The sequence below is a fragment of the Leucoraja erinacea genome, chromosome 12 (genome assembly GCF_028641065.1).
Source record: "Leucoraja erinacea ecotype New England chromosome 12, Leri_hhj_1, whole genome shotgun sequence".
NCBI lineage: Eukaryota > Metazoa > Chordata > Chondrichthyes > Rajiformes > Rajidae > Leucoraja > Leucoraja erinaceus.
In genome coordinates this window covers 18,028,979-18,042,066 of record NC_073388.1, presented here as the reverse complement: position 1 = coordinate 18,042,066, position 13,088 = coordinate 18,028,979, and the positions used below count along the sequence as shown (strand labels likewise).

At 39.3% G+C, this 13,088-nt stretch overlaps 1 protein-coding gene across 1 annotated transcript in view; it reads left to right on the top strand.

Annotated features, from left to right (window-relative positions):
- The first annotated feature begins 4,608 nt into the window (after positions 1 to 4,608).
- frmpd3 (FERM and PDZ domain containing 3) overlaps positions 4,609 to 13,088 on the top strand; it is a 107,760-nt gene continuing 99,280 nt past the window's right edge. Inside the window, 1 exon segment of the mRNA XM_055643694.1 lies at positions 4,609 to 10,187. Within this exon segment, the coding sequence (XP_055499669.1) occupies positions 10,064 to 10,187 (124 nt within the window). The 5' untranslated portion in view covers positions 4,609 to 10,063.

Here is a 13,088-nt window from a genome sequence, read left to right as displayed (position 1 = left end):
CCTTATCAAAGGCTTTCTGAAAGTCCAGGTACAATATATCCACTGGCTCTGCCTTGTCCATTTTCCTAGTTACATCCTCAAAGGGCCGAGTGGCCTATACATGCTCTCAATTCTTACCTTTGTATATTTCAGCTTCTCACAATCACATCAGTTCCAATTTTTATTCAGCGCTCTGTATAATATTTAAAACATTATTTAAGTACGATATTTTCTTATGTATGTTGTGTGTTAGAGGTTCTTGCTACTCAGCAAACTTAGTAACATTCAACTTGCTGGGTACCGGAACTGTTATCCGACATCAATTGTGTGTTCTCACCGCGGATTCTTAAGGGCCTGTCCCACGAGCATGCGACCTGCAGGCGGCAAGCACGACCTAAAGGGCCGGTCCCACCAGCATGCGCCTGCATGCAGCAAGCGTGATCAAACCAGAAACGGGGGCCGCGTGGAGGTCGAGTGAGTGACATGAAGTTCGAGCGAAGTCCGTGGGAAGTTCGTGCGTGACGTACGGTGTCAAGGCGGCTGCGGGCCGCCCGGAATATTTGAAAACGGTCAGTTTTTCGGAGCCCCGCGCGATGTCGGGACCAGCTCCGCACAACTCCATACGGCTCCGGCGATTGAAGTGGGACCGGCCCCGCGAGGCCGTACGGCTCGAGCGACCATGTTAGGTCGTGCTTGCTGCATGCAGGCGCATGCTGGTGGGAACGGGCCCTTTAGGTCGTGGTTGCCACATGCAGGTCGCATGTTCCTGGGACAGCCCCTTTAGATCATTATGGGTGGCTTTCTTCAAGAGCAGTGGAAAAAGAGGTGCTTTACAATAGATTGCAAATTTTTGAACAATGATATGTATGCTCCTGTACAATACCAATCAATATCTTCAGCCCAAAACTAAAACTGTGGGGGCGTCTCACTATTTTTTCTTATTTTCCTTTTCCTTCCGATCTCTTCGATTCCTACTGCTCCTTTCTTTTTCTCCCTCAATGCAATTGTTCTGGCTTTTTCTTTGCTTTTATTTTTTATAATCTGAATTATACTAATTCTCCCCTCCTTCTCTGTTCTACTTTCTCAGTTTTTTAATTCCTGCAACAAAAACTTTTCACTGTACCTAAGCTAAAGTAAGCTAAAGTAAGCTAAAGTAAGCTAAAGTAAGCTAAAGTAAGCTAAAGTAAGCTAAACTAAGCTAAACTAAGCTAAACTAGGCTAAACTAAGCTAAACTAAGCTAAACTAAGCTAAACTAAGCTAAACTAAGCTAAACTAAACTAAACTAAACTAAACTAAACTAAACTAAACTAAACCAAACTAACCATTGTTTGGTTAAGGAGGTGCATTCCTTGCCCTGGATGTACTGTGCCTTTTATTATGCTTCGATCACTTTGTGTGTTAAATGTCCTCCAGAAGATACCTTTTTGAGTTAAAAGGATGAGGACAAATGTCTGAGAGTTGCACAGTGAGTTGCCCCACCTCATCAAGATCTAGGCTAGTAAATATGAATTTACTGATAAGATCTCTGCAACTCTTGTGACCAGACTGCAGTTCATCCTGGAAAAAACAACATTGAAACATAGAAAATAGGTGGAGGAGTAGGCCATTCAGCCCTTCGAGCCTGCACCGCCATTCAATATAATCATGGCTGATCATCCAAATCAGTATCCTGTACCTGCCTTCTCTCCATACCCCCTGATCCCTTTAGCCACAAGGGCCACATCTAACTCCCTCTTAAATATAGCCAATGAATTGGCCTCAACTACCTTCTGTAGCAGGGAATCCACAGATTCACCACTCTCTGTGTGAAAAATGTTTTTCTCATGTCGGTCCTAAAAGATTTCCCCCTTATCCTTAAACTGTGACCCCTTGTTCTGGACTTCCCCAACATCGGGAACAATCTTCCTGCATCTAGCCTGTCCAACCCCTTAAGAATTTTGTAAGTTTCTATAAGATCCCCCCCTCAATCTTCTAAATTCTAGCGAGTACAAACACTGTTCTAAAGTCATAGGCTGCCAAATGGAACCTCTGCAACTACCCAATAATTAATTTCCCACATAGTACTCCCACATTAGCCACAGAGAAGATAAATGTAATCAAAGTCTCTTTCTAAATTATTGCATAAAGCACTTGTTTACCCTGTCACAAGCATGGCAAGTGGACAATATTAAGTTCTATCAGTCAGTATCTTATCCCTATGAGCTCTGCAAATATAAGAAATAATCTTTATTGAGTCTTCATTAAGATGAAATTCAAATGTTCAGTGTTATTTATATATTTTTTCAGATGTAATGTGCCAAGGAACAATACCACTGGATGTTGGTATTTGCTAGCTAATGCCTAAGCATTCAACTAATGCTTCATTTGAAAAAGGGTCACAGACACCAAAGAATTAATACCATTCAAAATTCATCATCTTTGAAATTACTTTGAAGGTCTACATATAAGTTGGCCCTCTTTCACTTGAATTTTAATTTATTCCTTTGTCTCACTCTTTTGATATTCCGATTAGAAATTATTGATAGTGAAAATACATCTGTTGATGCTCCTGAACACATCGTCAGTGATGTAACCGGGGGTCATTGGGTGTTTCGGGTCTTTCAACATCAGACACCCTCGCCCAGGCGACCCAGCCGTGGTTGACCAGACCACGACTTGTATTTAGATGGCATTCGCTCCTCCCCATGGACCACCTCTCCTGATCCAGAGTCATCTCGAGGCTTCCTCCGCTGCCTCTGTGGTATTCTTGACGGCTCTTCTCCTCTCCATTCGATTGATGCCCAGTGCACTCAAGACTTTATAGAGCGATTGCCCTGCAAAACCTCTGCAGCCAACCTCAATGGGCATACACCTTGCCTTCCAGCCCTGCTTACGGCAGTCTATGACCAGCTCTTCATACTTGGTCTTCTTCTTCTCGTGGGCCTCCTCCAGACGGTCCTCCCATGGCTCTGTCAGTTCAATAAACAGCAAAGGACAAGTGGCAATTTTTTACTTAGCTTTCCTCAACATTTCTCCTTACTTAGTGCTTTACTGGTGAGGTGATAAATGGCCATTTCTACTTATAAATTGGCAGAGGCAGTATAAGCGTCACTAAATTATTTATTGGTTTTAAGCTGATGGAACTGGTGTAAAATGTGTAAGTGTAGGCGTGGAATTGGATTTCACCCATGTTTAGTATGCCAAATGTGTGCGATCTTTTGACTTGACCAAAAATGGTGACACTAAAAGGTTTACACATTTGGCACATCATTGCTTTAAGAAATTATTATCCTAGCACCTCCTCGCCATTTAAAAGACGTGCAAAACACTTCTTTTTTGCTCAAGTTCCATACAATACAAATGTTCTTGTCCAGTTTCTTGGCATAATACAGACATTATCAGTATTCCATGTAGATTGACCAAAAGCATCGGGTTTCTTCAGCTAAAATAGTGTTTCTCTGATTTTAAAGTTGTGAAAAAGGAATGTTAGAAAAACACGGAGGTTCACCTAGTTGAAAGTTGTAACCATTATTTTTTTTATTGTGTTATTCAGATGTCTTTCCTCCAGGGAGCAGAAGATAAGGAAACCAATGTGTAGCTGACCGTGCTCTTGCCTTCTCTTTCTTTTGCCTAGCTATTATAACCCCAACAATACCCTCAATTGCTGTAGTTTTCAGCTTCTCTCCAAAATAAATTTCCAATTTCCAACATAATCCAATTCTCAATCATTCGAATCATATAACATTTCCACCTGCCCCATTCTAACCAAAATTACTAAGAGACCCATTTTTATCACAATTTCAATCTTTTCACTGTCATTACCATTTCCTCAAGAAAGCTGTGCATTAACTTCATTTGCTAATAAAAACATAAAATCCGCAAATGCTAAGGCCTTCCTCTTACCTCATCTACTACATTTGGGGTTGCCGATTGGACCACCTTTACATCAGCAAGATCAATCGTAGACTCAACGACCATATCGCCAAACACACGCTCGGTTTGCCAAGGCCTGCTGGATCTCCCGGTTGCTCACACCTCTTCTCATTCCCATACTAACCTTTCTGTCCTGGGCCTCCTCCATTGCCAGTGAGGCCACACGCAAACTGGAGGAACAGCACCTCACATTCAGCTTGCACACGACCTAATAGAATGAACATTGAATTCTCCAATTTTAGATAATTAACCTAAAAACAAAACTTCCTTTCTCCTCTCCCCCCCCACCCCCTTCTTCTCCGTCCTCCTCCACCCCTCTCCCTCTTATTCCCCCTGTCTTCCCTGTGTCCCACCTGGACTCACGCTCATTTCTCCCGTCCCCTTCCACCTATATTTCTTCCTCTGGCTTCACCATTGGCACCTCTACTATCCTTGTCTCACACCTTTTGGCTTTTCATCGCTAACCTTTGCCCAACCATCTGCCTATCAACAATCCTGCATCTACTCCACTCTTCCAGCTTTCCCCCACCCCACCACAAGCAGTCTGAATAAGGGTTCCAACTCAAAATGTCACCTATCCCTGTTCTCCAGAGATGCTGCCTGACTCATTGAGTTCCTCCAGCACTCTGTATCTTTCTTCAACCTGAAATGCTAGCTCTGATGTGCTCAGACTCACTGAGTATTTCCACCATTTTCTATTTTTTATTACAGATATCCACCATGTGGTATGCCATTGATGTTGGTATTTTATTGGCACATGTACCAAGATACAATGAAAAAACATTGTTTTGCATAATATCCAGGCAAATCATTCGACACATGAGTTAATCAGGTAGTGCCACAGAGAAAGTAAACAGAGTACAGAATATAGCGTACTGCTATCGAGAAAGTACAGATACAAAATGCTTGGGCCACAATGAGGTAGATTGGAAAATTGGGAAATGCAGCCCTAGAACATGAGTGGTCCATTTAAATGTCTGATAACAGCGGGGAAGACGCTATTCTTGAAACAGGTGGTATGTGCTTTCACTCGTTCATAGCTTTTGCCCAACAGGGGAAAGGAGAAGAGAGAATGAGTGGGGTGTGGGTAGTCCTTGGTTATGCTGACTGCTTTTGTGAGGCAGCATGAAATATACATGGAGGTAGTGGTGGATGAGGCTGGATTATGTGATGAACTGGGCTGCAATCATATCTTTCTACATTTTCTTTTTGTCTTGGTCAAATCAGTTGTCATTCCAAGCTGTGATGCATCCAGATAGATATTGGTGATAGAAATTGTTTTCTATGGTGCATCAGATATTGGCAGGAGTTATTGGAGACATGCCAATGTTTCTTAACCATCTGAGGAAGTAGAGGTGTCAGTGTGGTTTATTGGCTGTAACTTCAATGGGATTGGGCCAAGACAAATTGTTTGTGATATTTACCATGGAAACAAAGCTCTCAGCCATCTGTACTTCTGCACCATTCATGATGTTCCACAATTTCAATTTCTTCCCGAACTCTAGCCTTTCCACTCTTAATGTATGAATATATTTGAAATGCCTTTGTTAGTTGCAACAACAGCAAACGTCTTATCCAAAATTACAAGTGGTATCCTGGCTTGCACTCCATTGCCCTCTTTGATCTCTTTGCATGAGGCACTTGGCCATGCCATCTTCCTCCACTCATCAGTTATCTAACTCCACAGGATTATACTTGTTTCCTTGCACTACTATCCACATATTGATTTACATATTTATTTTCCAGTCCCATGCACCATCCCCTGCAGAATCCATCCTTTTCCAACTCTTTGCTTAAGTATGTACTGTCCCTTTGTGGCATCACATTCCACTTGTATTAAGATTAGGTGTACCTTTTCACTAATACTTTTCTACCCTGACACAAATTTCATAATGGAACAACTGAATTACTTCCCAATCTTGAGCTGATCCAGTCCATCCATAACCTTGCCCTTCCATTCAACCTAGAACTGAATTTAGGTCTTATATCTTATCCATCACCAAGATTGCTTATTTCTAGTTTTCCCAAGAACTCTTAGCCAACCCCCAAAACTGAAATCCTCTGGACTTGATTATTCCAATATTTTTCTTGCTGGTCTCTTTCTTCATTTTCCCTAATTTCTCTATGGGTATCTGAGAGAGAGAATGTATTACCAGGAAATAAATGGAGGCAGGGACTGATGGGAAAGTTCTGAGATCTGGAATTGGCTTGATGGGCTGAATGGCCTCCTATAACCATAAGGAAAAATAAAAATGAAGATTCCTCTGAAATTTTCCACTCTAACTATCCATATGGTCATTTTAATGTTAACATTGATACAGATTAAGGAATCTTTCTCTTTTATCTCCAATAGTTTAAACCTTCCAATAGTTTAAATCCGTTGTTTAAACCTTCTATTATAAATAAATCATTAACACAATGGGAAAGAATAGGAATTAAAACGCTCGGAGATATGTATCAAACTGGAAAATTATTATCATTCCAACAATTACAATTAAAATACAATTTGAGAAATAATCATTATTTTAAATATTTTCAAATATGTGACTATTTGAAAAAATATACACAAGATTATTATAATATGCCACCTGATTTACTGGACGAAGCAATGAAGACAAAGGCCGAATCAGCAAATTTAATATGATACTTGTATAGCATCATTCTAAATATAGAAATACCGTCAACCGACGGTGTTAGAAGAGACTGGGAACAAGAATTAGCTATAAAAATTTCACAAGAGAGGTGGAATGAACACTTACTATATATGCATAAATGCTCGATTAACGTAAGACACACTTTAAAATCAATTTAAACTGTTACACAGATTATACTATTCAAAAACCAATATAAGCAAACCTTTTCCTAATGTCTCACCTATGTGTGATAAATGCCTATCTCAAGAAGCTACTATAGAGCATTCGTTTTTTGTATAAAAATTCAAAAGTTTTGGACAGAAATTTTTGAAATCTTTACAAAATTATTTAAAATAAAACTGATACCAAAAGCAGAATGGATTATTTTTGGAACAATGGAAGGTAGCCCTGAACTAAACGTGTTTCAAAAGAATCTATTTAATTACGGGTTAATAACGGGAAAAAAGCTTATACTTAAATTCTGGAAAAACGCTCCTATACCAACAATAAATATGTGGATTTCAAATATGTTTGAAACATTATGCCTGGAAGATATGCGACTCCTTCTTGCAGGCAAATCAGACCACTTCCAAAAGACGTGGTCTGCATTTACCGACTTACTACAAGTATAAGGTGCAACAGCACTTTAAAAATAAATTATGTCAGGATCTGGTAAGGGGGGATGAAAAATACGAAGTTGGTATATCCCTTTTTGCGCAGTCTTCATAATAGAGCTTTTGTTTCTTTTTTCTTTTTCTTCTTTTCTATGGCCTATTTCTTAACTTTTTTCCCTAACTCATTGCTCAATGGGTCTTTCTTTTTGATCACTCTTTCACATTATCACGACTTTCTCTCACTTCCTTTACTTTCTTTATTTCTCTCTTTTTAAAGCTTAAAAAATGAAGTGGTACAATAAATGTAATAAGATATATTTGGCTTGTACTATTGTAATGTACTGTACTTCTAATAAATACAATTATTTTAAAAAAAGTTAAAAAAAGAATTAGAGGATCACACACATACTTTTTGATAATGCACAGGATAATTAGAGCATTGTTTTGCTCTGTTAAGGATCCTCATTTGAAATGTACATTTCCAGTGCTAACCTTTCATAATAAGATGACAAAAATAAAAATATTACAGCAGCAAAAAAAAACAAACAAAAAAACATTGAAACAGATTGTGACTCAAAATCATGGCTAGAAAATAAATTTTATCTTCAGGAATTGTGAATGAATGAATGAATGGATGAATGAATGAATGAATGGATGAATGGATGAACGAATGAATAAGTTTACTGTGCAACAAAATTACATTACATCTCCTCCGGTTAAAAAATACAAACACGACAACCATTGACACATATGTACACTTATTAGTAAAAATAATAAATAAGTATTTAAAAAGAATTTTAAAAGAATGTTGCATTTCTTGGAATTACATTTTGCTTCCCCAGTGTTCTCTGTTGAATTTAAGCTCTTTTATCGCACATGTGCCCACATACAAAATGTTTAACGCTATACTAGTTGACCTCTCATGTCATTGCATGCAGAAAGTAAAGTCTAACAAAATTGTTACAGGGTAGGGACAATTGGTTAACGGCATTTCAATGTCATTTGGTTTATATTTCAAAATCAAATATTGTTACCTTATTATTAGTTTCATGTTATTGTTCAATATGTTCTTAGAGATACATAGATGAAACTCTTCAGTCTAAACAGTCATGGCAAAGTGCAATTACTATGGAACACAAATTTGGACTCAGTATTCTTTATATATATAAAATTTATATGAATTTATAAAACAAAGGGGGAAAATTGACGAAAAGAAAAACATATTCATGGTAATGTGCGTACACAGATCAGAATTATTTATTATTGTAGAGAAGGATGATTTTCTGCCTTTCAAAGGGAAACGTGCATTAGTAATTGTCAGAAAAACAAAATGATGCGAGGTTGGATTTTGAAGGGAAAGGCCAGCATTTCTGAGCACTGACCAAACTAATGGCAACAGGGTTTGAATTACATCACATGCAAACACAAAAGTAGAAACCCCAAACTTTCTATCAATTGTTCAGTTGTTTTCCAACTGTGCACCATTGTTGATGCAAAGATCTGCAGATGTTGGTTTACAAAAATAGAGACAAACTGCTGGCGTAACACTGTAGGTCGGGCAACATCTCTCGAGAACATGTAGCGGTTACGTTTTGGATCAGGATTCATCTTCAGCTATTGTGGGGGAGGGGGGTAAAAGAGCTGGAAGAGAGGAGGGGCACACCATTATTTGGTCAACTCATGGAATCCAGCAGTGGAATCTAAATTTGCAGCAATTGTTTGGCTGGAAATTGGTTCAAACAACTTCCGTCAGACCCGAGGCGAATATCCATTATCACCTAAACATTGTGCTTTAGCTGCATCATTGCACGCAACTGGGTTGAGTCTGTGCCAGCCACAACCTGACCCTTGTGACATTGCACCATTCATTCTCTTCTTTCTTCAAGAAATACAAGTGAAAGAGAGATTCCTATTCAGAAATACATTGGCTGCAGATGCAGAAACACCAAATGGGGAGAGGAATAACAAAATAAATAATGAAAAATAAATTGGAAATAGCATGAACATTTCACTGTAAATATTTTATACTGTAAAAAATGTAAAGGTCCTCATGCAATTGGTTGACTTGTGCCAGCATGAACCTTGAAAATCTGTATAAATATCTAAAGAATCAGTATCACTTAACTTTAATATAGTTAACTGAAAATTAGCGGGCTCTTCTTATCTCTGTTATGAGCACAATAGAAATTTAGAACGGAACCAATTATCCATTGATTTTTCACACCATGGATCAGGTAGAGACATTTTTTTTAAACATTTAATCCAAGTAGGAAAATCTTAGAAAATATGGAAAATGAAAGTGAAGAGAACTTCAAAAATACTCGGAAAGCAGATCAGCTCCATCCGTGTAAATATTATTCTCTTTCACACCACATCAATTAATGTGGCACTCAGTGTAATCCCAGTTCTGTTCTGGTGTCTGATAGCTTATGGAATAATTAGTTATGCCTCCTCACCTTAACAAAGCCAATACACATGAATTAAATGCTGATTTCAGGCCTCAGATTAGAATTTCAGGTCTCACAACTGTCCTCGACTTGCAGGTGTGTCTGTGCTTGCTTCACCGTGACAAATTAAGTCTCAGCCATAATTGGAGACACAAGTAACTGCAGTTGTTGCTTCACAAGTAAAATATACAAAGTGCTGTAGTGTGAATCGGGCAGGATCTTTTTAGGTTCTGCCTGACCCACTGAGTTACTCCAGCACTTTGAGTTTTTATCTTTGCCATAATTGCAAGTTAAATTATTTTCTTTTGTTTAGGATTTATAGGGGCTTTGTGTTTATTGAATGTACATTTATGTCGATTTAAAGCTCTAATAATTCTTAAGCTGCTATTTGTTTTCAATAATTTCTTTTAAAAAGCATAATTGACCTTTGACTTCTTTGTTTGCAGTCATGTGATACATGCAGTAACTCTTAATGACATGGACTGTGGCCATTTCTTTACTTTAACCACTCGACACGTGAAGATTAAACGAGACTCTGTTTATGGTTTTGGATTTGTGGCAGGTGGTGAGAAGCCTGTGATAGGGTGAGCAGTGGCACCAGGTGAGACATGAAAATATTTTTATCGACTCTTTTTACATTATGTTCAATTGTTTCCCCATTCTTTTTCTATTCTGCCTCTTTAGTTGATGACAATGAACAACTTACGTCTCCCACATCGAGTCAAACCTGGTTACAAGACTTGTCAATATAATGTGTTTCCTATTTCCTTCACCAGTGCTACCTCTTTCACCTCTGAATACCTGGTAACAATTGGTTTGGACGTGCTGCTGACTGTTCATGGAATGGAGTTGAAATGAATGCTACTGTGATAAATAACCACAGAGATCATCACTGCCTTTCCATTGTATAGAGGAGGTAGCTTAGATTAGAAAATTTAGTTTAGAGATACTGTGCGGAAACAGCCCCATCAGCCCACCAAATCCACACCAACCAGCAATCCCTCTACACTAGCATTATCCTACATACAAATGGACATCTTACCATTTTTACTGAAGCCAATTAAGCTACAAATGCTACAATTTTTACTGAAGCCAATTAAGCTATGGCTTTGGAATGTGGAAGGAAATCGGAGGGCCAGGAGAAAACCCACGTGGTCACCAGGGAACGTACAAACTCCGTACAGAGAGCACCCGTAATCAGGATTGAATCCTGATATATGTTGCTGTAAAGCAGCAACTCTACCGCTGTGCCACCTCTTCTATTGTGCCTATTTCAAAGCTGCACAATCCAAAATTGATTTTACTTAGAATGAATCATGTTGGTGATCACTTCTTGGTGAAATCATGGAATTCTGAAAATAGGACAAATGTTCTCGCGATGTCGAGGATGCACTAATGACATCAACCGTCCTGCAATGGAGGTTTCAAGCAACGTCGGCAAAGGTTTCAGACAATTGTCGTATAACTGCCTCGTGAAAATAAGGTGCACGTTGGTAATTCTTTACTCTAGATTTAAACAGAGGCTGTGCTCACATCAGGATTTGTCACAAGGCAAATCCAATGCTCACTTGCATTCTAAAAATGCTCAATCTGTGTTCAAATGAGAAAGTAATGCTTTGAGTTGGACTACTGAGTTGGATGATCAGCCATGATCATATTGAATGGCGGTGCAGGCTCGAAGGGCCGAATGGCCTACTCCTGCACCTATTTTCTATGTTTCTATGTTTTGGAAATAATGGCTAATGAGGTCAATGATGATCATGCAAGCGACACAAGGGAGGGAGCACGAGCCTGACAGGTGACTTCTGAAGCGTGGTGACTTTCAGGAAGAAGGTGCTGAATTGCACAATTGTGAGGACCCTCTCCTTCAGCCCTCACTGTCCCCCAGGGCAGCCTGTGTGACACCATAGAAATGAAAACTTGCCTGATTATTAAATCTACTGGGAATGTAAGTCAAATAAGTAGAATTTAACTTAGATAAATACAATGTGTTGAGCTTTGTTAAGTTCAATCAGGGCAGGTTTTGCATAGTAAATGGCAGGGCCCTGGACAGTGTTGTAGATCAGATAGACTTAAGGTACAAGTACATGGTTCTCAAAAAGTGTCATCCTCGATAGACCAGGTGGTGTAGAAGACCTTTGGCCGTCTTGCTTTCAACAGTCAGAGTACTGAATAAAAGAGTTGGGTGTCACGTTACAACTGTACAAAACATGGAGAGACCACACCAAAGTGTTCAGTTCTGGTCACCTACCTATAGGAAGGATATCATTGTTGGAAAGAGTGCAGAAATGATTCACAGGAATGAAAGAAAAATTTGCCACAATTTCTTTCAAAGTTTTTCACATTACCAATTTTACAATTTTACAATCTATTGTGAGACTAGATCAAAGAATATTTGAAAACCTATGTATTCAGCTGCCCCTGAATTGCTATTATCTTTCTAGACTGCAGCTAGATGCAAGCCTAGATTCAGTTGGGGGCAGTTATGATGGTGGTAGGAAGGGGGAGGGGTGGGGTGGAAATCACCCCACAGAGAGAATAAAGTGTTTTATTTGCTACATACACGTTCCCCGCCAATGCCTGGTGTTGGAATTGAAACTAAAAGCTGTGTACAGTTTACAAAACGTCTGTGATCAGCCAACTCAAAACATCTGTTCAAAGCAGTTACGTCAAAATGCCCAGGTTTCACTATTTTGTGTATGAAACGTATTTTTCCATTTGATCTTTGTGTCAACACCAATCACAAGAGGCAACTTTGACTTTTGTACTGTATCTGGAGATTCCTAGTGAAATCCAAAGAATTCCCAATTTTCTAAGCACTGATCTAAGATCCAATCCTGTCTGTACTGAGAAAGTAGCAACTTATCTATATAATGGACTTTAGTTCACCTAGATTTTTACTTTTTACTTTTCTGAGCACAATTCCTGCTGGGATATTTACAGAATTGTAATATAATCCAGCTCAGCTGGGGTGAAACTCTGGTACATCAACCTGATAACCACCATTTAAAGAGGAAAGACAACATGGCTAGATAACTGCAGGGTATTGTGATATTGTTAAGTCTGAACAAGTTCTTTCAGGCAAGGCAGCCAATAGTTCAAGGGAAAATCATGGGTGGACAACAGTTATGCATGGTAATATACATTAGATTAGATTAGATTCAATTTTATTGTCATTGCACTTTTCAGTGCAACAAAATGGTTTAGCCTGCAGTCATAACGTACAATAACAAAAACACACACAAAAGTCCCAAAGTCCATGTCTCTTCCCTCCTTGCTCTCCCTCTGCGCTGAGGCGATAACTCCGATGTTGTGACCCCGCCGGGTGATGGTAAGTAAGTCAGTCCTGCGGCAGAATCCGAGCTCCGCGAACGGGCCGGTTCAAACTCCGCGGCCCGGGGCGGTCAAAGCTGCCGCCCTCCTGTCCAGCGGACGAAGCTGTTGTAGCGGGAGCTCTGGAAAAACAGGTCACCTTCTTCCCTATACTCCTGTAGACTGGGGA